Genomic DNA, 27,958 nt, shown 5'->3' with positions numbered 1-27,958 from the left:
GAGGGAGGAAAATGGGCACTTTTTCTTTAACTCATTTGAAAAATAGAGCTTGCGATTAGGCTGTACAGTTTCTATAATTTTAATAATTCAAGTCCAATTTTATATTATCTTTCATATTCCTATTTTTCTGTTCTTTTTTTTTCAATATTATACTCTATAAATAAAATTGGAATTGCGTACTAGAAGTAGGCTTCAGATTGTCATTGCCTTCAATTATTATTGTGGGATTAGGATGGTTTTTCTTGTATGAAGAGAGGCAAATGGTCTGGAGTTGATGCCAGTAACTGAATTTTACAATTATTAACTTATCCATTATGTGCTAATAAGACTTTCATATTGATAAATAAATACATTTTTTTTCTAATACTGTAACTTTTAAAGTAATCTCTGAAACTTACTTCTGTCTCCCTTTAAAACTCCCTTTAGTGTTTATTCTTTGAGTTTGCTCACAGATCTTTCTGAGGAAATGAACCTTTTTTTTTTTTTTTAATTGAGGTATAGTTGACTTACAATGTTGTGTTAATTTCTGCTGTACAGCAAAGTGACTCAGTTATACACATATGTACATTCTTTTTTTAAATATTCTTTTCCATTATGGTTTATCCCAGGAGATTGGATATAGTTCCCTGTGCTATACAGTAGGACCTTGTTGCTTATCCATTCTAAGTGTAATGGTTTGCATCTACTAACCCAAAACTCCCAGTCCACACCCCTCCCTCCCCCACTCCCTCTTGGCAACCACAAATCTGTTCTCTCTGTCTGATTTTGTTTGTGTTTTAGAGATAGGTTCATTTGTGCCATATTTTAGATTGCACATATAAGTGATATCATATACTATTTGTCTTTCTCCTTCTGACTTACTTCATTTATATAATGAGATAATCTCTAGTTGCATCCATGTTGCTGCAAATGGCATTATTTCGTTCTTTTTGATGGCTGAGGAGTATTCCATTGTATATATGTACCACATCTTTATCCATTCATCTGTTGATGGACATTTAGGTTGTTTCTGTGTCTTGGCTATAGTGAATAGTGCTGCAGTGAACATAGGGGTGCATGTATGTTTTTGAATTGTAGTTTTGTCTAGGTATATGCCCACGATTGGGATTGCTGGATCATATGGTAACTCTATTTTTAGTTTTCTGAGGAACCTCCATACTGTTTTCCAAAGTGGCTGCACCAACTTTCATTCCTATCAACAGTGTAGGAGGGTTCCATTTTCTCCACGCCCTCTCCAGCATTTGTTATTTGTAGACTTTTTAATAATGGCCATTCTGACTGGTGTAAGGTGGGTGGTACCTCATTGTAGTTTTGATTTGCATTTCTCTAATAATTAGTGATGTTGAGCATCTTTTCATGTGCCTACTGGCCATCTGTGTGTCTTCTTTGGAGAAATCTCTGTTAAGGTCTTCTGCCCATTTTTCTATTGGGTTGTGTTTTTTTGCCTTTTCTTTTTGAATTATTTCCTAGCCATCCATATTTTCCACTCACTTGAGCGGTACATAGAGAGAATGCAAAATATTTTAAGAATTAAGATCCTAAACAGTAATAGATCATAGTCAAGACTAGTTAAGTCTTTATAATCTATTTTTTAGTATATGGTATAAAAATGGTGATTTTGATTGCTATTTCTAAAATGATTCATAAGTATATTTTATGAAAATATCTTAGAGGTTACATGTGATAACTCGAGGCATATGTTTTTATATGTATTTGTGCTTTGGTTTGTATTTTTAATTGAAGAGTGTCTTACTACTTTTCACCCTATTTCCAGGTCACTGGTCTTTCTGAAGACTACAGAGAAAAATTCGTTTTCTTTAGTTGCTAAAAACCATCCCTAAGTAAAATTAATTAAAAATATATTCATTTGGCAGCTGGTATACTGTTTTGGGCTGGGAGGGAGAGGGAGGAAATAGGGGTGTGTTTAATAAAGACAATTATTAATTTGACTCACCTGAAACACTAACTTATGATTTTAAAGTTTCATTGAAATATGGCAATATTATATCTGATATTTTCAATTTCTCACATTCTAAATAATGTTTGCTGATAATTGTTTTTGGTGATAACACAAGATTTTTTTCTGGATGTCTAGTTTTGTTAATTTGAGAAATAGTGTTTGCTTTATACCCAAGTCTCAAGAAATAAGGTTATTTATTAACTGAAGATAATGACAGGGAAGTTACAATGAATATTTAGTTAGAAGTAAACTACAGAGACTTTATATCAAGAAACTATGTAATAGAATGTTATGGTTTCCTTTCAGTGCTTAGAAGAAATGAAACGGGAAGCCAGGACTATAAAGATCGATAGAAGATTGACAGGTGCCAATATAATTGATGAACCTCTCCAGCAAGTGAGTTTCAGTATGTGGTATTTGAATTCCATATGTTGTGTGCTAGGTGCATTTCTTTTGAAAATGCTAGAGAATAATTTTTGCTATTTGTGTAATATGCTGGAAATTCATTATAAGGCTGTACTTGGAGTCTGTACGTAAAGATATTGCCTTACTTATGAACTTATTTATAATAAGGTGTTTGCTTAATATGATATTAAAGCCTTTTGGTTGAATTTACATTTAGAAAAAAAAGTTTTTACTGACATCTGATAATGTTTCTAATTATTTTATATATATAGTTAAAATGTTACTCTTCAGCTGATGAACAAGCTTAGTGGTTTGATAAATCAGATGTTTTTCCTACTAGTTTTATTACTTTTTTAAATGGATATTTATGGTTTCATTCAAAAATATTTTAAAAATTAGAATTAAAATTATTCTCCTCCAAAATATTTTTCATCGATTCTTGATTTTGTGATTATTACAAATAATGTATACTTTAAAATTGTAATACTGTTTTTTAGATGAACCCATATTTAGTTTGTCTGATTTGCAAAAACATAATACATTAAACTGTATTATTTGCTATTTATCGTCTAACAGTGCTGTTGGCAGCATCACCGGTATTAGAATTAAGTGAATTGTCATTTTTGTAATTTGATTGCAATGAATCTGATGATATTCTCAAAAGAAAACATATTTCCAAGATTATTAGCACCTCTTGACACTATTTTGCATCTCATTCCATCAAACTGATTAAAACTTCATTATGTTATAGCATTGGAAATTTATTTTTTCTGCAGGCTTCATCTTCACTTGAAATTGGGTGGGGCTTGGCCATAGATAATTCTTTAATTTTTTAAAAAATTTGGGCAGTGGATGAATTGGGCTACCAAAATAATTGAAAAATTTTTGAAATGTTTTTTAGTATATTGATGCTTTTTTAATGAAGGCAGTTGTTTACCACTACAATTTAGTATGTAGAGAATAAATATAAATCGCAAATAATCCTTTCAGGTTTCAGTTTGACACTGTTACTTTTTAAATCCTAAAAAATTGTATTTTTTTCCGTATTTTTGTTTTAGGTTATCCAGTTTTCCTTGAGGGATTATGTCCAGTATTGGTATTATACACTAAGTGATGATGAATCTTTTCTTCTTGAAATTAGGCAGGCTCTTCAGAATGCACTCATTCAATTTGCTACTAGGTAAGGTCACTGCATTGTATTTATGCAGAAAAATTTAAATATTGTTTGTATCAATAGGGAAAATAACTTTTAAATGGAAGGAGAAAATTGATTATTACAAGGTAAGTAGAACAGTAGATTATTATTGTGGGATAACTCCTAGATTATAGAACTAGAGCCATAAAAACCTTTACTCCTTTACATTTACAGAATGTTTATCTTGACTAATCCCTGTTCTCTTAGTCTGTATGTCCGTTTCTTCCTCAGGGTCCAGTTGTCCAATCATGTGACTGTTCAAAGTCTTTCGTGCCACTTAACTGATAGTACTTTTTTCCCCTCTTATCCAGATACTCTTGTTCTGTTTTATTTTGTTTTTAGTTGCATATCACTCCTTTATTACACTGTTCTGGAAATATGATTTAGTACAGTTATGCTCAAAATGAGTACTGGGCCAAGTGGCAGCGCCAAACAACTGGAACATGATTCAGAAATCTGACACAGTGAAAGACATGCTTGGACATGATCTAGAGGTATTTTATGGCCGTAAAACAATAAGGCAGGGGAGGGGTTCTGAAACGTACAACAGGGTGAAGTTCTATACCTTAGGAGTCAGGGAGCTTATCTCATATTGGTGTAAGGAGTGGTTTGTTTTCTGTCAACCACCACTAAAATCCCCAGAAGGTTTTTGTTGTTGTTGGTATTTTTAATATTAATATATAAATAATATATGAAATATATATAATATGTATGAATATAGACACAACATATATGTATTTTATATATATATTTTTTGTAAAAGTAAATGCAACACTTAAACATTCAGGATTGATCCTAATCTTCTGGAGCGAGTTCCTCTGGTGTAATGGAGGAAATGTTTGTTTGAATGCAGGTTACATTCATCTTCTACTGGAATGACTAGAGCCTCCCAGACAGTCACCTGACTACAGAATAGTACAGGATTAGCTTTTGGGAACACAAATAAGCTCTCTTGTTCCTCCTCATTCATCACATCTTAGCATGGTTCTTGCCTATCTTCTACTCAAGCAGGGCCTTAGTAATAAACAAAGCACTAGCAAAAAGTCCCAGAGTTACTTCCTCTCCACCCTCTTGAATAAGTCTTCCCTTGACTTGGACTGAGGACCCCTTGCCCCATAGGTGCTGTTCTGACTAGATTGTATGAAGGGAGTGGGAGCAAGAGACAAAATGGCTAAAAGAAAATTGGGAGCCACTGATCCGCATCTGGAGCTACAACTTAAGATGCCCACAGACATGTGCAGGGAAGAGGTGCAGAGGAATGGGATAGGAGGGGGGCGTCCTTGGGAAAGTAGCCTGCTCGCTTGCCTTCTCTTCTTGGCCTTGCCCTGGGCAGCCACAGCCTCCATGACTTCACACATGGGCTCTTCATTTCCCAGGAACTCCATGGGCTTGATGGGCTTCAAGTTCTTGTCCAGTTCATAGACAGTGGGACTACCAGTGGGCAGGTGCAGCTCCACAGTAGCCTCTTCAGAGAGACCCTCCAGAGGGTTGACAGTGCCCTGAAGGCTATTGCCGTGGGCTGTATTCAGTACCCCCTTCCCTTCCTCCATCTGGGGAACTATTTTTTCATTCCAGAAGGGCAGAGCTCTGGCAATAGTGTCCTTCAGACTCTCACAGGAGGGTAGCTGATCTTCAGTGAAGTCTGCATACCTCAGTCTTTATTGATGTTGCTGTAGAAGGGATGATTGAGCTTCATAGGAGGTGGCAGGACATAATAGCGTGTCCAGATCTTTACCTGGGTTTCGTCATGCTTGGCAGCAGTTTCTGCTTTATTGAAGTCAAGTCCTCACTATTGGCGGCCACACTTGGTCATTGGCATCCAGTGCTGTCCAGAAGATCCAAATTGCTTTCTCCTGCACCATGGTGAAGCAGATGTCAAACTCATAGCCAGCATCCTGTAGCGCCTACATGTGGTGCTTCACCTCCTCATGCCTCCTGGGCTCCTGTTGGCTTTGCTCCAGCCACTGAAGCCGTTCTACAGGTTCTCTGTGCTTTTCCTGTGTGGGATCAGCACCACCTTGTACGTGGCCATGGCGGCGGTTCCGGGTGCAGCATAGACTGGGACTCACTGAGATTCCAAAGTCACCCCAGATACTCTGTTTTATTCAAGTGCTCTGAAAATAGTTCAGCATAACTGCTCACTTTTGGCACATACCTAACGGAGTCCTCTTAGAGGAAGAAGAAACCAAAGGAGCATAAGTCAGTGGAGAATACGTATTCAGTTTATTTGTTTATTTTCAGAAGAGAAGTGTATTTTAATGAGTTTCCTTTAAGAAACTTTTCTGAGATATACAAAAATTCTCACTTTACAAACACCCCTTACATACTGCCTCCCATATGACAAAATATTTTGGTCTATATCCTTGTATTTAAACTGCTTGATTTGGGGGGGCGCATTTCATATGCAGAAATTATTTATTTTTGAAAGAAAGGATTCTATCTTTGGGTGAATTTACAATTTTTTTTTTTTTTCTTAAATAAAAGAGTTTGCTACCCAGTACACAGAGTGATTTTCCTATGAGCCTGTGGCCTCAAGGCAGGAGGCTGCATTGTTATGCCACGAGTACACTCTCAAATCTGAAGGTGTTATTCTCCAGCCAACCCCTCTTCTTCCCTACTTAGGTTCTTGAAATACACTTTTGTACTTTTGAGAGTCTTGGAGAATAGAGCTTTGCCCTAGGGCTGTTACTTTGTTTCCATCTCTGTTCACATAGATATTTCTAGCTCATGCTGCCCTATCCAGACTTTTTCTTCTATAATTCAGTTGATCTTAAGCTTTAGAGTGTGAGGTGAGTTCCTCAGCCTGAGGTCACTGAGGAGGCCTGCAGTAAGTTTCATGGTTTGAATTTTAACCTTACTTAGATTTGAGCTCCTTCTCCCTTATGATTAACAGCAAACATTGTAAAGTAGCCAGCCATAATTAGGAGTGTAGACTTACTGTGGAACACAGAAAATATAATAAAGTATAATCAAAGAAGTCAGAAATTGGATTTTATCTCCTTATTTCATATATGTAGCATTATTGTGTGTTAGGTATTTTTTAAGATCATTCTTCTGAATCGGTCATTCACTGCTTTTTACGGTAACACCATCCTAATGATTTTTTTCCCCCTTTGGAAGAGTGGGAATAAGAAGAGTTCATTATTCTTGTGTCTGACTGCTTAAGAGTATATGAAAATATAAAAAATTTTAGACCTAGAAAGAACTTTGAACTAGTAATTGGAAGACTTGAGTTTGTATCCTGCTCTACCATTTAGCTGTGGTACTGTGAGCAAGTATTAAAAATTTTTTGGATCTTGGTTTTTCTCACATGTGAAATAAGCCTAATAAATACCTGCCCAGTACTGCATTCCTCACAGGGTTATTGTCATGATCAAATTCATCTATTCATTCAACTAATATTTTGTACCAGCTAGGTGCTGCAGATACAGCAGTGAATAAAGCAAAATTCCTGCTCAGTGGAATGTAATGAAAATAATCCTTGTGAAAATGTTTTCAAAGTTGTGAAGGAATTTAGAAGTTTAAGTTTTTATGCCGTCCAACATCCATAATTTCACAGACAAGGAAGCTAAATTCCAGAAAGATTAAGCGATTAGTCTAGGATTATCTGTTGAGTTGGGGGCAGAGCAAGACTTAGAATCAGATTGTTCTTAATAGTTAGTATTCTTTCCTCCACTCCCTACCAGATATATTATGATCTAGATTATTCATCTTAGTTTCTCTCACCTTTCTTTCCTATCATTGCAATGCTTTCCCTGTTTTTGATCTTATAACCACCTTTTCTTTAAACTTCCTGTCGTAAGTTTTTTTTTTTCCCCCTTCTTTAATATTCTGTGCTTTCAAGCTAAATATTTGGGTGATTACAGGAAGAGCCAGGTTTCTTCCATACTAGACTGATATGAATTCATATCTTTGCTTGTTCATTGGTCTTACGTTTTTGGGCAAATTAATCAGCCTCTCTTGAGCTTTAGTTTCCTTATTTGTAAAAAGCTGATAATAAGCTACTTTTGAGGCTGCTTTCAGGCTAAAAAACAATATGATGTAAAACCTGTAGCATACAGTAAAGCTCAGTTATTGTTTGTGCCTTTTCTGTGAATGACTTTATTTTTGTCCTTCATTGGCTTTTTCTGTTACTACTAAAATGTATGTCTTCACAGAGGCTCCTTGACTATTTCCAATGTGAGTATCAAGAAAATTGTCAGGTTATAATCACTCAAATACTTTAAAAATTCTTATTCTTGTCTGCTGTGCCCTGTGAAGCATAAGTTATCACTTCTCTCCTTCAAATTACAATCTTGCATAGGGTTCTTAACCAACAGCCCATGAAGCCCTGAAGGTGTATGCAAAATTGTCTGTGTTTTTTTCCTATTGAGTGATTCCATAGATTTTATTTTCAAAAAGGGCCTATGAACCCAGAAAAGATTTAGAACCACCAGATTCTAGCGTTCATATTTATTCATCAGCTTGGGGAAACAATTACAGAATATCAACATAAAACAAAATACTCATTTTGAGATATAACAGGAAGAAAAGGATATACTTAGAGTGTGAAGTTCTGGTTTTGAGCTTTAGCTCTATTATTTATTAAGTTCTATGACCTTGAACGGGTAAAAAACATAAGTTCTTTGGGTCTAGTGATAACCTATGTCTGCTTATCAGGTTGTTGTTAGGATTAAATGACATCGTATGTGAGAGAGTACTTTGTAATGATAACACCTCATACTAACATTAGTACCTGTTATTCTAGTAACAGTTTAGGGAAGGAAACCTTCCCATAGCACTCGAGTTCTCTGTGGAACCTGGGCATAAATTAAGCTGGAGCTTTAGCAGATGAATCTGTGATAACCCATGTATTTTTATTCTCTCTTCAAATAAGATAGTATGATATAGGATAGAAAGCCCTGGGAGATTTGTATTATAATCCTACCTGAACCATTAAGTTACAGTGTACTTAAAAGAAAATTTCTTAACAACTCTGTACAACAGTGATGCTGAACTTGTAGCAAACTCTGAGTTGTGAGGGGCAAACGAGATGATGTGCATGAAATATTTCATAAAGTATTTGTCAACCAATAAATGACTTTTTGAGCAAGTTATTTGACTTTTCTGTGCCTAAATCTCTGCATCAGTAAAATGGGGTAATTTTCTCATTGGATTGTTGTAATGATTATATGGGGGAAAAGTGCATGTAAAACATCATAGGATCTGGCACATAGTATGTGTTCAGTGAATGTTAACCTCTTTGTTATTATTGTTGTTTTTGTTATTTGTTACATTCCTAGGATATATACACAGATTCTTTGACCTTGTCTTCTTAGCTCTATTTTTTTTTTTTTTTTTTGAGGGGAAAGGGAAACAAAATTAAAGCACATGAAATGGAGAGAAATAAAGTGGTGATTTGTGTGGCATTTAGAGGATTTCATCTAGAGATAGAATGGACCAGAGTCACTGATCAAGACCTCATGTGGATTGAGGCCAAAACTGGACTTCAAGAATGGGTGTATTGAGATGGAGAGAGAGGGATAAAGGACATGTTAGGCAAAAGGAATAATCTGAGCACAGTTCTCAGAAGGGGGATAAGGTCAGTGTGTGAGGAGGTCCAGGTGACCAAGGAACCTTGTTGTTCTCAAAAGTGAAATGTGGTTACTAACTCTACACATCTGTTCCTCTGAACCCTAGGGTTAGTGGAAAGGAGATATATTCTAATGCTACTGTGTTCCTTCCTGAAGGGTTTTCCCATGGTGGAAGGACATACGGATATGTAGGTTCTGAGATTCAGTGGTTCTGATGCTGATGGGATCACTGTTCCTGGAATGACAGGGGGTTTTGCTACTGAACTCAGGTCCCCCTGCTCGCAGCTTGAGAGACAAATTTTGGTTGGAAAGGAAAGGTGGTTTTATTCAGGAGGCTGGCAACCTGGGGAGAAGGTGGACTCATGTCCAGAAGCCAACTCCCCATTGCTGATCAGGGGACAAGAGCTTTTAAAAGGGAGTTTCAGGGGTGTATAGGCAGAGGGGAGGGGGCTTTGTGCAGAGCAGCATAGTAAGCTCTGATAGTCATCTTGAAATTGGTCATGAGGTGGTCTGATTGGCATCATCTTGATTGCTTTAAGTACAGTGAATCTTCAGTTCCAGGGTCAGTTTGTTCCCATTTCCTTGAGGTCAGTTCTTAGAATTGTGTAAGATGGAGCAGCTTATGTCATGGCTACAGTCTGGTCATCAGGTAGTTAACTTTTTCCACCTGGAGGGGGTTTTAATATCTGTAAAACAGCTCAAAGGATACGGCTCAATATTATCTGTAGCCCTTGAGGAGGAACTAAAGGTCCTTGACTTTGTTTAAGGACTGAACTATTATTATTTTGTCCTGTTTGACTATTTTCCTTTGTTTCTGTATTTTCTCATTTCTTTGATTAAATTTATTCTTTGCCTGAAGTTTTTCCACAGACAAGAGGCAGGTGGAAGACATGATGGTGGTGGTGGTGGGATCTGTCTAGGGAAGGTCCCAAGGGTCCTGCTTGATTTTAGTTTGTTTTGAAAGGTTTCCATTTTTCTCACTCCCTTTTGCCATAGAAATATAAATCGTATGTTCCTAGACTTGTCCAAAAGGCAAGTACAATAATGGACAGTAATGGACATTTGCAACAGTGAAGTTTTATACTCTTGTCATTTTATATTCTTTTCCATTTGAAAACTTAGCTCAAAAGAGATGTTAATCAGAAAGATGCAAAAAGAATTAGGAACCATCTAAATATTTAGAAGGGGAGAAAAAGTTAAAGTTTTTATATCTATAGAATAGACCAGGGGTGGTTAACTGTATATTTTTATAGTTCATATACTGTACAGTTCACCCACTTAAAGTCATTGGCTTTCAGTATATTCACAGAGTTGTGCAGCCTTCATCACAGTCAATTTAAGAACTTTTTTTAAAAAATAAATTTATTCAATTAATTAATTTATTTTTGGCTGTGTTGGGTCTTCGTTGCTGCGTGCAGGCTTTCTCTAGTTGTGGCGAGCGGGGGCTACTCTTCCTTGCAGTGTGCAGGCTTCTCACTGCGGTGGCTTCTCTTGCTGCAGAGCATGGGCTCCAGGCGTGGCGGGCTTCAGTAGTTGCAGCATGTGGACTCAGTAGTTCTGGCTTGTGGGCTCTAGAGCACAGGCTCAGTAGTTGTGGCTCATGGGCTTAGTTGCTCCGTGCCATGTGGGATCTTCCCGGACCAGGGATTCAACCCGTGTCCCCTGCATTGGCAGGTGGATTCTCAACCACTGCGCCACCAAGGAAGCCCTAAGAACATTTTAGTGACCCCGCAAGGGGACCTGATATCCGCTATCAGTCTCTCCCCATATCCCCCACAAAGCTTCTAGCTCTAGGCAGTCAATTATATACTTTTTCTCTCTATGCATTTGGACATTTTACATGAATGAAATAATACAATATGTGGTCTTGGGCTTCCCTGGTGGCGCAGTGGTTGAGAGTCTGCCTGCCAGTGCAGGGGACACGGGTTCGAGCCCTGGTCTGGGAAGATCCCACATGCCGCGGAGCATCTGGGCCCGTGAGCCACAACTACTGAGCCTGCGCGTCTGGAGCCTGTGCTCCGCAACAAGAGAGGCCGCGACAGTGAGAGGCCTGTGCAATGCGATGAAGAGTGGCCCCCGCTTGCCGCAGCTAGAGAAAGCCCTCGCACAGAAACGAAGACCCAACACAGCCAAAAATAAATAAATTAAAAAAAAAAAATGTGGTCTTTAGTGACTGGCTTCTTTCACTTAGTGTAATGTTTTCAAGGTTCATCCTTGTTGTAGCATATATTATTACTTATTGCTTCTTATTGCTGAATAATTTTCCATTGTACGGATACACCACATTTTGTTTATCCATTCATCAGTTGGCAAACAGTAGGGTTTTGGATTTTATAAAGAATGCTACTGTGAGCACTCATGTACATGTTTTTGTGTGGACTTAATGTTCTCATTTCTTTTAGATGTACACCTAGGGGTAGAGTTTCTGGTCGTATGATAACTCTGTTTAACCTTTTGAGGAACTGCAAACTTTTAAAGAGTGGCTACACATTACCACCAACAATGTATGAGGGTTCCAATTTCTCCACATCCTTGACTGTACTTGTTATTGTCTGTCTTTTTGATTATAGCCATCCTAGTGGGTGTGAAGCGGTATTTCATGATGGTTTTGATTTGCATTTCCTTGATAGCTAACGATGTCGAGCATCTTTTCATGTGCAAATTAGTCATTTGTATATAGAGAATGTCAGATCCTTTCCCTATTTTAAAATTAGGTTATTTGTCATTTTATTATTGAGTGTACTGTACTGCTGCCTGGTTTTGTAAGTACAGTGTCATTGGACAGTCGTGCTCATTTGTTTGCATTTTGTCCATGGCTGCTTTTGTGCTACAGTGGCAGAGTTGACTGAGATGATGTGGCATGCAAAGCCTAAAATAGTTGCTAATTGGCTCTTTTAGAGAAAGAGTTTGCTGATCCCTGGAATACATAGATTTGCATACATTAAAATATTAAGAGGTAGTATTAACGAAGTAGGAAATACATTAGAATAAAAAGCACACAAAGTAGTGTACACTATATGATTTTAGCTGTGTAAAAAATTGTAAGTATGTAAGCACAGCAAAGAGACTAAAAGAAAAAACACTAAAATATTAACAGTGATCTTTGGATTGTGGTTTTAAGGCTAATTGATAGCTGATACAGAAAATCTAAAGAAGGAAATTACATTTTACAAAACGGGCATGTATTATTCTTATAGCCCAAGACAGACACATTTGGTGCTCAGCAATAAAAATATCTAGGATAACTTTTTGCAACTAAATTCATTTTCCTGTTTCTCTGTTTTTAATATTCTTGTCAACACATAAATAAAAGAAACCGTTTTTCAACTGTAGATGACATGTTTTGTATAGGTAGCCACTGAATCTTTATTTCCTTGGGAAGTTATCTTGAAACTAATGCTTAAATATAGTGTTTTGTACATGATAAGGTAGTGAATACTCAATAAATTATTGTTAATCGAGTTTCCATTTATGACTTCCTTGGTAATTTTTTCCCACAAAATTTAATATATTTCACTGTTGGGTCTAGGAATTTTTCATTTATCAGGTAAATTTTACTGAAAACCTTATTTATTAAAATACTTAATAGCATGAATTTAATTTTTAATACTTAACATTATACTTAAGAAGATTCACAGTTAGCCCCAGGTTATTTTTTTTCTTTTCCTGTAGCTTGATTAAGGCTTCCAGCTCTGTGTTCTTTATACTCAACCCCTAAAATAGGTGAGTGTGCTTCATGTGTGTTCCTCTATCTAAGTTTTTCTTTATATTTGAAGATCCAAGTTCTTTAAAAGTTCTGCATCCTTGACCTCTTTGAAGCATTGGGGCACAGGATGTAGAACTGGATGGATTTCTTAGGTGGAGTTGTAGTGCACTAAATACCATTTCCTTTACTATGGTTATATAAAACTGCATGCCTAAATTTTTCTCCATTTCTACCAATTTGTTTATAACGTTTATGAGTCAGAAGGTTTTGTGTTAAAGTATAGCAGAGAAAACACCAAATTGAAAGTTAGGAACCCTGGTTTTTTTTGTTGTTGTTTGTTTTTTGTTTTTGTTTTTGTTTTAAACAAAGCCTTGATCTCAATAACTATATAATCTAGAATAAGTAATTTAAGTTTTGGCTCTGTAATTATAGGGGTTTGTGGTAATTATTTCGGATCTCTTTCAGTTCTAAAAGACTGAGATTCCCTAGTATGGTTGGTACTAATCTTGATTTGTTTGTTTTCACTCATACTTCCTCTTCAAAACACTCACTCACATTCTCTATCACACCCCACATTTTGAATACCATTTGGGGAGTTATTTTTTATAGTGTGTGGGGTTGCTAATTAGATTTAATTTAGTTTGGGATTAAAGTACTCCTCTAGTCTGTTGTTTTACTGATAGGAGATCTTAGAGTAGGGTGATGATAAACTTTATTTAAACCTTTTATTGTATTTCTGCATGGTCAGAAAGGATGCAAGACTTCAAATGTGAAAGATATTTACTAGACCAATCTTTTCTCTGTAGTTAAAAGTCTTGTATCAATGAAACTTTAAAAATTTTTATTTGATTATCCAAACTAGTACTATTCTGTATTGAATACTGAAAACAATAAATTTGTAGTTTTATAAGTCGACTACTTTCAGTTTTGTGAAGTGTAAATAGTCCCACCATGGTTGATTTTAAGCTGTCAGTGTGAAGTCACTGAATGTGGAGTTAGGAGAGAGATGTGCACATTTGGCTCTCCCACTTCAGCATACAACAGTGCAGCCAAGGGAAGGGAGCAGACAGATTAGTAACCATGAAGTAATGAAACTTGTTACCTCGTGTGGTTGCTAATTTAGCTCGCATGAAAGAGTAATTCTCCATATATTTTTAAGGATTATGGTAGAGAGTAATAGTAAATTTAATGTAAGTTCAGTTTCATTATTTTATACTCAATCCTTATAACTTCATCCTTAAAGTAGATTTTAAAAGGGAAACAAAGGTGCTCTAGGGAGGTGGTTATGGTAACGTGAAGTATTTATAATATGAGCAAATTGAGACTGGAAGAAGGGGTAATTTTTTAATGCATTTAGGAGCAAGTTTACAATTCTGTGCTTTTAAAATATTGCTCAAATTCAATTTTAGGCTGAAGCTTTTGACGCTAACAACATACTCCCTCAAGGACTCTTGAAGGGTGGAAACATGTAAAGGTTTATGTATTTTAAAGAGTATATCCTTTATAATATTGAAGTCTGAGGGGGAAGTTACTGTCTGATTCCGTGACTCAAGGAAGGAATTTTTTCTTTCACAGATAGGACACCCACTTTCAGCAAAAGATGTCTGAGTCAGTGATCTAAAAATCCTCTTGTGGAACAAAACTTCTCAAAATGTCTTCAGAGATGCTTGTCAAAATCTACCCAGAAAAACTAGGAATCATTAGTATAGGAATTTTACTATACTAATGATTTTTTTTAAATGTCTGAATTTTGTAATTAGAAGGTAAATAAAAGACCTCATATAGGAGATTAATACATATTATTCTAATTTTATGCGGTTGGTTATTATATCACCCTTATTGATTAATACACATTTAAAAAGTCTCTATATATGCATGTGTGTGTGTGTGTGTGTTTGTGTGTGTGTGTATATATATATATATATACATACATACACACACATACATACATATACGTACATACATACTATGCAGTATACAGTATACTGTGTCATTCTTTTTTATTAAATTTAATTAATTAATTAATTAGTTTCTTTATTGGCTGTGCCACACGGCACGTGGGATCTTTAGTTACCCATCCAGGGATCGAACCCATGCCCCCTGCATTGGAAGTGCATAGTCTTAACCACTGGACCGCCAGGGAGGTCCCTACTGTGTCATTCTCATTGTTTTAAAATAAGGTCTTAGTAGTCATTTCTGTGAAAAAATAATATAGCATCAGGAACGTAACATTTATTATAGGATTGTTTCTGTGGGAAAATCAGTTTTTACTTTTATCATTTTGACATAAAGGACCTTTTCCTGGGCAGTATTCTGCCCAGTGTGTGAAGATTGCCTCTACTGCCAAATGGTCACCCACCTCTTTAGTTAGGCAGGTCTACATGATGACTCTTGCATAGGCCTTGCTCATTTCCCTCTTTTGCCTGTTCCTATATCCTTCTTTACCCCGTTTAAATACTAGTCATTCATCAAAATATTTTTATAATGTGGCCTCTTTAATTAATCTTTTTTGACTTACGACATAGCACTTAACTAACTTCTACTTATTTCTGTGTGTGGGTATCGTCAAAAAAAATTGTAAGCTATTTTTGGAAGGGTACCAAGTAGTACAGTTCTGTACTACTGTAATAGAAATTCTCTTTTGTTAGCCAGTTATTCTCCATTCCCTTTGTAAGACATACTGACTCATGCCCTTAGCATTAAAGCTAAGCTAATAGACTACATTCTAGTACTTTTGTCCACTTCTGTCCCTACCTTTTGACTTTTAAACTTATCAGAAGTTAGGTATCAATTCCTGGGCACAGAAAGTCTGATATAATTGTCTTGTGGTATGAGCTGAGCATGGATGCTTTAGAGGAGGAGGACAACTGAGTGTGTTAAAAAAGGAAGTTGTATTTGTTTCTGAACCTGTGTACCCTGCTTATACTTTTTATTATAATCATATAATTTAATTTACTTCTACATAGATTGAAGAATATGAGTATGACAGGGTAGTTCCTATGAAAACGAGGTCACTTGCTTTGGAATTTACTCAGCTAGTTGCTAAATAGATCACCGTAGAATTAGGTGTGTAAAAGACAACTATAAAATGTTGGTGAAAAGCCTTGAAAGACTCTTACTCTGCATTTGGATTTGTTCACAGATGTCGTTAGTTGTTATGCCATTTAAAAGAAACTGGAAACCATAACTTCCTCAATGTGAGAATGGTTTATTCAAGACGAAGGCCACGTTAATAACACTTAGCAAAACATTAATCAAAAGGTCTTATCTTAGTCTTACACTGAAAGATTTATATGATTTCAGTTAAAATGAAATACATTCGTGATTCCTTCTTTTGATCAAATATTTCGATTTACTTACCGATTACCACTTTTCCATGTACTGTGTTCCTGCGTGTGTGTGTGTGTGTATGTGTGTGTGGGTTGGGATAGGTATGTAGTTAATCATAGATTCTTAAAGCTGTAAGTGTCCCTAGAGAAAAACCATGGAAGGTGCCGTGACTTGCTGAATTTCACAACTAATGACATGGTGTATCTTTTACTTGAATCAAGGACATGTATTCAGTCCAGTTCTCTTTACAGAAGTATTTAGTTGATTTTGATGTGTTTTTTGTGTTACTGATGATGAGCTGTATGCTGCTTAGAATAGATGGCCCCAGTGAAGCAATTTATGTAATCTCAGTCTCAGCCCACAGATTTGGGACATTCATTGCCTTTTTTTGGCATTAGCATTAAGTAGCTTTGGGGTTTAGAGACTCAAAAAGAGCTCCTCAATATATGTCCTATTTCAGAAGTTTAAGGAGTAAAGAAGCAGTTGCTGTATGTGGTTCATGTGGCCATTCTCCAAGCACCTATTAACAGTGCTCTGACCCTGAAAGAGAAATCAGTAAATCAGTATGTATCAAGTGCCTCCAGTGTTTAACATATTATTTAGCCATTGGGGAACACCACTAGTGAATAAAACATAGTGGAATAAAACAGACAAAATCCCTGACTTCCTGAGATTTTTATCTCAGCAGTTGAATTATTTAACTGCAGGTTGTAAGTGCTATAAAAAGTGAAAAATGTGCTGCTATGAGAATATGTAACCAGAGATCCAGACCTAGTCCGAAGGAATAAGGCAAAGGGTGAGGGTCAACGAAGAGTGCCGTGTGGAATTGACATTTTAGATGAACTCTAAAGTATAAGTGAGAATTGTCAAAGGAATGTGGGGGAGAGAAGGTAAATTTATGGAGAGTGTACAGGGTGAGCAGACTTGGCAGAAGGAATAGTCTGTCCAGAGGCACTGAGGTAAACACAGAACAGAAAAGGAAGGACAGTGGGACAGATGATGAGGAAGTAAGCAGGGTCCCAGCTGTGCATGATCGGAGAGTCATTAAAGGGTTTTTACAGCTCTTGTTTTGTATCATCATATTTGTATTTTTAAAAAGATCACTCTGGCTGCTGTATGGAAAATAGAATGGAGGGTAGACTAGAGTGGATGTGGGAGATCAATTAAAAGGCCAGGAATAAGATGATGGTGTTAGAGATGAAGATAAGGCATGCCAAATATATTCAGAGAGCTACACTTGGTAGTTTGACTTTTCCTTTTGTTCTTTAATTAAGACTTCATTGCTTATTTGCATTCCTAGTTAACCATCGTAATTCTTACAAGCATTCTATCAAGATATATAAGCTTCAAGGGCCTAATATAAATTGTATATTCTCAGGGTGGGGTTGAATATATCCCTTATTCTCTTGGTCATATAGGAAGTATGCTCTCATTTTTAAATTCAAGAAATGAAAGCCTCTAAGTAATAATAAAATGAAAGTGTAGATAATAGGATTCATTGTGTAATAGTCCAGGTGTTTTTACTAACAGTCATGTGGGGGAATATTTTAAACATAGTGAAAAAAGAGCTTTGACTGTAGGCATAATTTAAGAATAAATAATATTAAGAGCTTTAATAGAAAACTACCTGTGGATCAATAGAAGGAAGTGTGGCTATTACATAAATTGAATGATTTTTAAATTTATATTTATATTCCATTTATTACATATTAATCATATACCATAATTTTAGAAAGTACTTCACTGTCACCAAAATATTTTCAAATTTTAAGACAAATACTACTAGAAATTGTTAGTAGATATTTTCCTAATTATATAAATGGGAAGCCATGTACTACTGTTGTTCTTATCTTCCTAACCTAGAACAGTTCCTTTGAGTTGAGATTTACAATAGATTTGCATGTATTCAGGGTAAATGAGTCAAGCAGAGGGAAAATGATGACCTTGGATAGAGAATATGAAATACTGTGTTCCCTGTTTTCCCCACCCTCAATGTATTTGTATATTGAAAGTAGAAATCTGTATTTAATACTTAAAATAATTTTTATGTATTTGCATTACTTGTTAACTTTCGGTCATTTTAAATGTCATTACATCCTCCATAATGAATTGAGATAGGTTTTTAAATGCCTTTTAAAATTAATAAATTTTGTTTTGTTTGAAAATTTCAGTAAATTCTATAAATAGCACTGTACCATGAAACAGAACATATGTAATTTGAAAGATTATGTATTCTGCTTTCTTCTAAATTTGTTAGAATGAACCTTTTATGGATTAAATGAGCTAATGGCCTATACCAAGTACATTTTGTTCTTATAAAATTTTCAGGTTTGGATGATTTTGTACAAATATTCATGTAAAGAGTTTTGAAAGATGCTTACACAGATTGTGCTTTTCTTTTTAAAATAAGGACAAAAAGAGACTCTAGAGACCTCTAGGTTTAAGTGTTTATTTTAGATTTTATGTTGAGACTGAGTATTGTTACCAAGTTTAGTGTATGCTTATATACATGGCTCTTACATACTAAGTAATGGTAACCCCTCCTCAGATCCCAGAGCTCAGGTTACATTTATTTTTGTTAAATTGTTTGTATTCATGTACTTATAATTTATGCTTTCTTTCCATGTGTATAACAAAATCATAATTGTGCATTAAAAATCATGAGTGTTAATAATTTATGTTTTTGTTTGAAAATAGCCATCTGTTATATTCCTCAATGCCATTACCACATTTAAAAGTTTTTTCTCAAAAGACAGTAATCAAGTCAACTTATTCACTAGCTTCTTTATTATACATGTATGGTGAATTAGCATAATGAATTATTGTAACTTTTTTTTCCTCCCCCATTGTCTATCATCTTCATGAGTAGCCTCTTTATCTTCTATTTATTTGGTATGTTCCTAAAGGGGTGAATTAATTTTAGTGCTAACTTAAGGAAAACAGCATTGAATAACATGTTTGTTTAAAAATATCACTTAATCCAAGGAGATGTATAATCTGGTTTTATCTGTTGTATTTGTTATCTGTTTCGCTGGTTTACTAAATTAGCGATGTTTGTTGAGGTCTGTTGCTTTTGAGATAAGAGTACTAGGTAACTTAATAAACTTAGTAATCACCTTTTTCATGGGTAAGTATTTTACATTACTCTTTACACCATTTCCATGTGACTGTAGTTATTTCAAATAGTTAAGTTTTTAAGTGTTTGTATATGCAAACAGAAACCAGTCAGGCTCATACGAAAGGTATTTGGTTCAAAACTTGGACCGTATAACTAAAAGGAAGAATGTGGAGAATTCAGAAAGGGTTCAGAAGGAACCAAGAAATATCTCAACTGCTCTTTTAAAAGCAAGCAAAAACATTCTGAATTCCTAATATATTGTTATGTCTGGGATGAGAAATTGCATAATATACCTGTTGTCTTTTCTCTTATTTATTTTAAGCATTTAGTTAGTACCTTTAAGCTTTGGCACATAAAATACTTCAAAGAATATTGTTCGAGGGTTTAAGTAGATTTGATAAACTGGGTCTTTTGAAAGGGAATGCTAAGATGTAATAGTGGTTAAATGAGTAAAATCTCAGTATAAATAAATTCAGTCTCTTTGATAATCATGTTGTCTTTCAGTAGTCATTAAATAAACTTATTTTTTGATTAAAAAAAGCATTTATGTAATGCTTTTATGTCATGTGTTTTTTGTAAGGTCAAAAGAAATAGACTGGCAACCTTATTTTACTACACGCATTGTAGATGATTTTGGCACACACCTACGAGTATTCAGAAAGGCTCAACAGAAGATAACAGAGAAAGATGATCAAGTAAAAGGTAATATCTTTATCCCCTTTGAAAATTAGGATTTTTAAGCCTGTTTTTCTTTGTTATTCTGTATGTCTTGAACTGTTCCTTCTTTGTCTAGGTACAGCAGAAGATCTTGTAGATACCTTCTTTGAAGTTGAAGTTGAAATGGAGAAGGATGTTTGCCGTGACCTAGTGTGCACATCTCCCAAAGATGAAGAAGGTTTTCTTTTCAGTTTAACTTTTTTGAGAACAGTAACTGTTCACATTGGTTGGAGACAAGTTAGCAGAATCAGTGAACAAATATAAGCGTAAAATCTAAGAGTGAAATTATTCTTACAGGACAGGCAGCATAGTAAAGACACTGTTGCTATTCACTTTATTGTATTTTTTAACTCTTAAAAGTAGTTTCCAGATTCTTTTTTCTTTTTTTAAGGTCATCTTTAAAATTTAAAGATGGCAATTAAAGAGTACCTCTTTCGTCATCTTTTAAAATACAGCAAACTGAAACATTTTATAATTATAAATTTACTTTTTTTGATCTATAGTAATTTATCTTCCCCTTGAATTTATTATTTCTATTTCAAGAGTACACCTGTTACCCTAAATATTTCCTAAGGGAATGATTATAATATTTCAAATGAAATTTAGAGAGTTGAATGCACTTTTCTTTTTGAGAGGTTAGACCCGATGAGCTTTAGCTGAGGATGTTGTCTTTTCCTAGTTTTACAACGACTAGGAGACTGTGCTACTTGGCACATTTTTTTGACTAGCTCTTTTTTGCGTTGGCCAAAAAGTTCATTCTGACCCAATAATTATATTCCTGGGAAGTGTCAGCATATGAACAATTCAGAAATGCATTTCTAGTTGTGGAAATTGTTTTCTTAGATTTTTTTAAAATGTGCCCAGCTTTTTTATTTCTTTGCCTTCCTTTCCGCTTTTTCCCTTTTTCCTTCTTTCCTTTTTATATTTATTGTGCAATTCAGTTCTTAACTGCTACTTCATTAGCACTAATATGAAATAACTAAATGTAAGAAATAGATATAATAATGTACAGTCCTTTTATGTAAATCAAGCCCTCCTCAATCAGTAAAATATTGGCTTGGCCAAAATGTTCGCTCGGGTTTTTCCATAATGTTACAGAAAAACCCAAACGAACATTTTGGCCAACCCAATAGAAGCGCATACTCTTCTTGTTATTACCTGCCAAGATAGTGGAAGTTCTTTCCTGAAAAAATAATTACAAGTGTATTTTTAAATGTGCAAATAACTTTTAAGTATGCAAAGATGTGTGGTGGAAGTATAGAATACATGGTACAACTAAAACTTTTTGGGGAAAACACTTTTGTAATTGAAGTTTCTCAACAATTCAAAATGTGGGATAGGATTGGGCAGAATAAAAAATATGTATTAGTTTGATTAATGAATAGTTGCTATTTGGAGAACAATAAAGGGATTTTTAGTGAATACTGATTACTAAGGTAATAAGCTGGTATAATCAGGAAACTGCTTATTTCTACCTCTATTTGTGTTTTATATCAAGAGTAGGTGGAGACTTCGTATTTTCTAATGTTGTTATAGCTACTTCTTTTATTTCTAGGATTCCTAAGGGATTTGTGTGAGGTCTTATTATATTTATTGCTACCTCCTGGAGATTTCCAGAACAAGATCATGCGATACTTTGTCAGGGTAAGCCTAAGCTCATACAAAATACATGGCTGTAAAGAAACTTAGAGTAGTAATTATTAAAATTTTTGTCCCAGGACCCTGTTACGCTCTTAAAAATTATCGAGGACCCCAAAGAGCTTCTGTTTATGTGGGCTTTATCTATCACTATTTATTGTATTGTAAATTAAAACTAAGAAATTTTGGAACACAGAAATACACAAGCCCACATTCCATTAATGGTATCATCACACCATCATGTTCCTTTTTGAAAATATCACTGTATGCTTGTCTCCCCCTACGCCCCAGAGGTTCCTGGACAACACCTTGAAAACTGCCTGAGTTAGAGTTAGATACTTGGATTTTTGGTTATAACAAAGATATGTTTTAAATTTTCTTTAATATAGCTTCACCTATAAATTTACTTAAATTAGGCTGACTAAAGTAACACTTCTGGATAGAAACTTTCAAAAAAACCTGGGTAGCTAAGATTCTACTTCTCGTCATTGGAAAATAAGTTAAGTCAGATGAGAACAGTAGTCTCGGACTCATTTATTCCCTGGATATAAACCTTTGGAGTAAAATTCTTTGTACACATGTAAAGGAATAACATTTTGGCTTTGGCTACTGGTTATGATTGAGAAATGCTAGCTAATGCTAACATTAGCCCTTACCCTGACTGAATGGGTAAAATTGAAGTTTCTAATTTTTCTAAAAATGAAAGCTTATGATCTCTTTAGTCTACCATTCTGCAGAACAGATACACCAATTCCTAAGGTGTTTGTTGTTATTTAATGCTTGTTTGTTATTTAAGCAGTATCGATTTCCTAATAGCTCTCTAACTTGAGTTCAGTGCACTTCTCAGGTAGGAAAGTGAAGTGAGAAGAAAATGCTTGATTTTGATGGGAAGAGTCTGATAGATTATATATAGTGAAGACCAATTATTTGGGCTAGTCATTATCAAGGGAGGTAAATATCTGGCATGTCTATCACTAGATTCACATCTACCACTGAAGGAAGATACTGCTAATCAGTCATCATACTCATTCATGCTGATTATTTGGCAGCAGAGTCTTTGTCTGCCTGGTACTCCAGATAGCCACTGTTAGGCAGTATCTCAGCAGCATTTCACATGGCTGGCCATGTTTTCCTTCTTGAAACTCTGTCTTTTCTTGGGTTCCATGTCATTACTGTCTTCTCTTTTTCTCCTCCGCTGGTCTCTTTTTCAGTCACCTTTATATGCTTTAATTCCTCTTCTGCTTAACTTTTAAATATCCAAGTTGTTCAGTTCTGAGCCCTCTTCTTGCTCATCCATTCCTATGGCTTTAAACACCAGCCAAATGCTAATAAAAATTTATGTCTTTAGTCCAGACTTCCCTTCTGAGCTCTAGGCCACTCTGACCAGCTGCCCACTAAAGTCACTATTTGATTGATTCACAGCCCTTTTAAACTTTAAATGCCCAAGATGGAAATCTTATTCTTGCCTCCAAATCCTGTCTACCTTTTATGTCTTTTCTTCATCCCAGTAATAACTATCCAGCAAATGTTTTAAATCTCAAGTCCTTTTAAAAGGCTTACAATAAGACTGTGCACGATGTGGCTTTGTTTACTTCTCTGGCCTTCATGCCATGCCGTCACTATGTTCCAACTACATTGGCTTCTCCAGAAGTGCCATTTCTCCCCACCATAGGGCTGTCTCGTACTCTTTTTCATCTGCTTAGAATGATTCTCCTTCTCTTGGCTAAATTGTATTTGTTCCACATATCTCACTTCCTCAGAAAGGCCTCCAATCTAAAAGCCCCCTCATAATTCCCTATTAGCATAGGTAAGTACTGTTTTCCTTCATAACATTTACCATATTTTAAAATGATAATTTGGTTGTTGCATTTACTTGCTTGATGCCTCTTTCCCCCAGTAGAATCCTAAGTCCTATAAAGACAGGGGCCATATTTTGTATTTATCATGATTATGTACTTAGTGGTTATCACAGTACCTGCCACATAGCACATACCCAATCAGAGAATTGGGTTTAATGCAAAAGGAAACCTGTTTGTCCTTCTTGCTGGCTGTGGTGGACATGCTACTGCTGCTCCTTAAAGATTAAATTGACTTTTACGAGACAGGAATGAAGATGAGTCTTGTTACATGGGGTTATAGTTTAAAATAAGTAGGACAGTTTAAAGAGCAAATATGTTTTGCCATAGATTGTTCTTTTAGACCAATATTTATCTTTGCTTGAGTCTAATTGAGTTGAGTATAATTGTTAGAGCACTGCAATCAGTTTGTTTTTCTTTTAACTTGGTAGTCCTTTATCAGTTTTCTTTTGTTGATAGTTAAATCTAGGTTTTCCCAAAAGACATTTTGTTCAGATTAAATAACAGTTTAGAGAGTTCTTAGTTCTTTCCTTTATATGGATCCTTTGTATGGATTGTACAGATCACAGTATTTGACTGAGATAATTGCTGTTTAATTACTTCTCCTTTCTTCCATTACCGTGTTTTATTGATTTAGCGATTCATGGCCTCAATGACTCTATCTTTTGAGCCTTCATATTTGGCAGCTGGTGCTTGTCTTAAAGTATATGAAAATTATCTGGAAATTGATACATATTTTGGAATATTTAGAGCTCTCACTAGAACCTGTAGAGGAATTGTTGAGTCATATGATTACATCTTGACTAACCAAACCCTTTCATGAGGCAAATTAGGAGATCAGCGTAGTTTTCTGAGACATATTGACTGTTTGCATTAACTAATAAGAAGCACTAGAATTATTCAAAAATTTTGTCCACATGTTTTTTTCTCTCACTTTGAAAAGAAACTTTCAAAAAATACTTTTTTGTTTGTGAATTTTCTCCTTACAAAGTACATTTTAAAATGTGAGCTTCTGTGGTCAGATACATAATTTGAAGGAAGGGATTATATAAATAAATATAATTTTTAAGAAGTTAGAGTTAAAGCTAACCTTGAAAGAATAAACAATTTCTTCTACTTTGAGACTGTACGATGTCTCAAAAGAGATTTCAGAAAGTTACTGGAGCCTCCATTTAGTGCCTTTTGGAAATATGAATTCATCATGGGGGAAAAGTTGTCAAAAGACTTGTACAACTTACAAAAGTAGAATTTAAATAATGTATTTCTCTAAAGGAAAATAAAGTGAAGGCTACCTTCTGTGAACTTACACCAGAAAATGGCACAGATAAATTAGAGATCTGGAAAGGAATAAATAAATAAATTGGTCCTTTACTTAGAAAAGTGAAACATCCTGTTAAACATGTAGCTATTTAGCCTCTCCAGTATTCATAAGAAATGATATTTCATAAATTTAGATATCACAGGCATAAAGGACTGAAGAGTAATAACAGGTAAAAATATTGTCTTAGTAGAATCAGGACTGAATTCTTAGTTTCTTCATTTCCATCATTTAATATTTATCAAATTCCAGCCATGTTTAAGACAATGACCTTGAGAAGAAGAGGCTAAATATTTTTGAAGATAGATAAATCAATAGATTAACTAATCTCACTCATATACAAAAAGTTCCTGAAGAGCTGTAGTGTATTAGAGAAGTAGAAGATAGAAAATTATATAGAGAATGGTATGTGATAAATGGCTTAAATACAGGGCATTAGTGTATTTTAAGCATATAAGTGAAAAAGTGTTCAGCTGGAATGATCAGGGTTTATTTAATTGGAAAATTAATTCTGTACTCAGTCCTTGAAGGAGAGGCAGAATCTTAATAGGTAGGAGCATAAACAGCTGCAAAGAATGGGAAGGTATATTCTAAAGAATGTTGAGTAATTGTTTTAACATGTTATTTTATTTTTATTATCTTCTATTAGGTAAATTTCAAACTCAGACAGGTATAGAGAATAATACAGTAGACATTTATGTACCAACAACCCAGATTTAACCACTATTAATATTTTGCTGTAGTTGCTCTGTCCCTCCCTTGAAGGCAATCACTATTCTAAGATTGGTATCTTTTCCTTTTCTTTTTTGTTTTTATACTTTTAACTTAGATGTAGGAACCCATAAGCACTTATAGTGCCGTGTTTTGCCTTTTAGAAATGAGTATAAATGCTAACATATTAGAGGTATCCTTTTGCTTTTTTTCACTCAACTCTACTTATCATTGTGGCCATGTATCCAAGTTGATATAGGTGGCTTCATCTCATTTAACTGAGGTATACTAGCTCATCTTTTTGTAAAATCATGTCACTTATCAAGTTTTACTTTTACGTGTACCTTACCTTTCTTAAGTAACAGCATTGTGTTAGGAAATTTACATTGTGCTATTGATTTGAGAAGTATATTAGATTAAGTTTGTTTTTGTGTTTTAAAATTTTTGTCCAGGAAATCCTTGCACGAGGAATTCTTCTTCCATTAATAAATCAACTCAGTGATCCTGATTATATTAATCAATATATCATATGGATGGTATGTACTTTGTAAAATTACAGCTCTTGTTTTTAAAACAGTTTTTTAAAATGTACAAATATGATTTGGAGGTCAGGATGATTAAGCAATAATTTATTCAAGAAATTAAGTAAAAATACATCTAAATATAATCTTTATATTTTCAGTATTTCTGTTTGCTTATGTGTTGAATGTACTAGCCAAATTCTCTGTAAGAAAGTTTGTTGATAAGGTAATCTTCCTTACAATTTTGGTGCTGTTTCTACTTATTTAAATTTAAAAAAGGATATTTTATTGTCTGTGTGTATAGATGATGAGTATTTTTAAAAACTGCTATTTGATTTTAAATACAACTGTGTTCTGAACTACTTAAATAGTATGTACTTTACATTTTATTCTAAATTTGTTTCTGTAAGTTGCTTAGTATGTCTATAAGTTAGATAACTCAGTTTTCTTATTCGTCAGATATATCAAAGGGTTAGTGGTTATTAAGTTTACTAGCTCTAATTTTTTTTTTTTTCTGGTTATATATGCTTTCCTCAATAAATTCATGGCTGAGGAAGAGTGTAAATGGGCTATTACTGGGAATACTTTGATAGATACTTCTAGGTCTTTGATTCATTTTTTTGAATCTGAAATTTCTTCCCCACAGTGTCTTCTGTTAACTCAGTCTAGCTTTCCTAGGAAGAAACTACTTGATTGTTCTTTGTTTAACCATATCCATTATCAGACTTGCCATTTTTTATTGTTGTTCCTGTTGCAGTGTTTGTCTCTCCCATCAGATGGTGGGTTACCTGCAGACAGAAATTATCTTACTATCTTTATGTTCCTAGAGCCTTTCATGGAGGTCACAGAACTTGATTTTTCGTTTCCTTTGTCAGCTTCTTCAGAGTCCTGCTAGGCTCTACTAAGAGCTTTAAAAATATGCATATCCGCTTAATTAAAACTTTAAAAAATACATGCCCTTTGCTTAGGAATTCTACTCCTGAAATTTATTCTAAAGTGCTAATAAGCAAGTTTGCAACAATCCGATTTAAGGCCATTAATGAGTGTTGCAAGGAATACTAAAAAATTGAAAGCAATTTAATTGTCCCACATAGAGGGATAATTTAGGCATATTGATACAATAAAATACTATGCCGCCATTATTATGGTAGTGTATCTTTATGAATATGAAAAGATATGTATATTTTTATGTGAAAGCATAATTAAAAATGATGTATGTGTAGATAGCTAATCTTTTAAAAAATATATAAGTAATTATATATTTATGAATGACTATGATTCTGATAAGATGTGTACTGACTGAAATGTTAATAGAGAGGTAGGATCCTGAAAGTTTTAATTTTTCTCTTTTGTTTATATATTTCACTTTACTTACAAGGAGTATTGGTTATGTAACAAAATGAATTTTTAAGAAGTAAGAAACGGGTAAAATTTAAAAACATTTGAGTAATAAAGTAAGAGTAAATGACATTAAAAAAATTTTTTTTGTAACACAAAAATAGATATTGTATACTTACCTTAAATAATCAGGGTACAGTACTGTATAATCTTACCTATAGTACAGAAAAGGATGCGTGTTTACCAGAATGTTATCGTTATCTCTCACTCATGAGGTTAGGAATTATTTTTATTCCTATTTATATTTTTCTTTAGTTTTCAATTTTTCTTTTGCTAAGCTTATATTAAGTATATAATTAGTTATATGGGAAAGATATTTTAGGGGGACTTAACACATACTCAAAAAAGAATTCAAACCATCAAATTTTTACTTGTTCTCCCCACAGTTGGGCTGGTACTATTATTGTGTATGATGGGTGGGTCTTTTTATTATTTAATGAACAAGAATTGATCACTCTTGTACTTTGCTATAAAATATCAGAAAATATATTTAAAAGAGAAAATCCTTTATA

General features: G+C 34.6%; 1 protein-coding gene and 1 pseudogene across 5 annotated transcripts in view; one reads left to right on the top strand and one right to left on the bottom strand.

The window, feature by feature from the left end:
* SNX13 (sorting nexin 13) overlaps nt 1–27,958 on the top strand; it is a 144,022-nt gene that overhangs the window by 48,419 nt on the left and 67,645 nt on the right. For 4 of the 5 annotated variants that reach the window (XM_059933957.1, XM_059933955.1, XM_059933956.1 and 1 more), the window contains 6 exons: nt 2,267–2,356; nt 3,424–3,545; nt 19,868–19,989; nt 20,081–20,182; nt 21,560–21,648; nt 25,980–26,063. In XM_059933957.1, coding sequence (XP_059789940.1) covers nt 2,267–2,356; nt 3,424–3,545; nt 19,868–19,989; nt 20,081–20,182; nt 21,560–21,648; nt 25,980–26,063 — 609 coding nt within the window. Of the gene's footprint in view, nt 1–2,266; nt 2,357–3,423; nt 3,551–15,148; nt 15,211–19,867; nt 19,990–20,080; nt 20,183–21,559; nt 21,649–25,979; nt 26,064–27,958 lie in introns of those variants that run through there. The other variant, XM_059933958.1, reaches the window with a different exon arrangement.
* Nucleotides 4,613–5,592, bottom strand: LOC132372189 (phosphoglycerate mutase 1-like; annotated as a pseudogene).

The sequence above is a fragment of the Balaenoptera ricei genome, chromosome 9 (genome assembly GCF_028023285.1).
Source record: "Balaenoptera ricei isolate mBalRic1 chromosome 9, mBalRic1.hap2, whole genome shotgun sequence".
NCBI lineage: Eukaryota > Metazoa > Chordata > Mammalia > Artiodactyla > Balaenopteridae > Balaenoptera > Balaenoptera ricei.
Note: the sequence above shows the minus strand (reverse complement) of the source record. Positions and strands in the feature narration are given on the sequence as shown.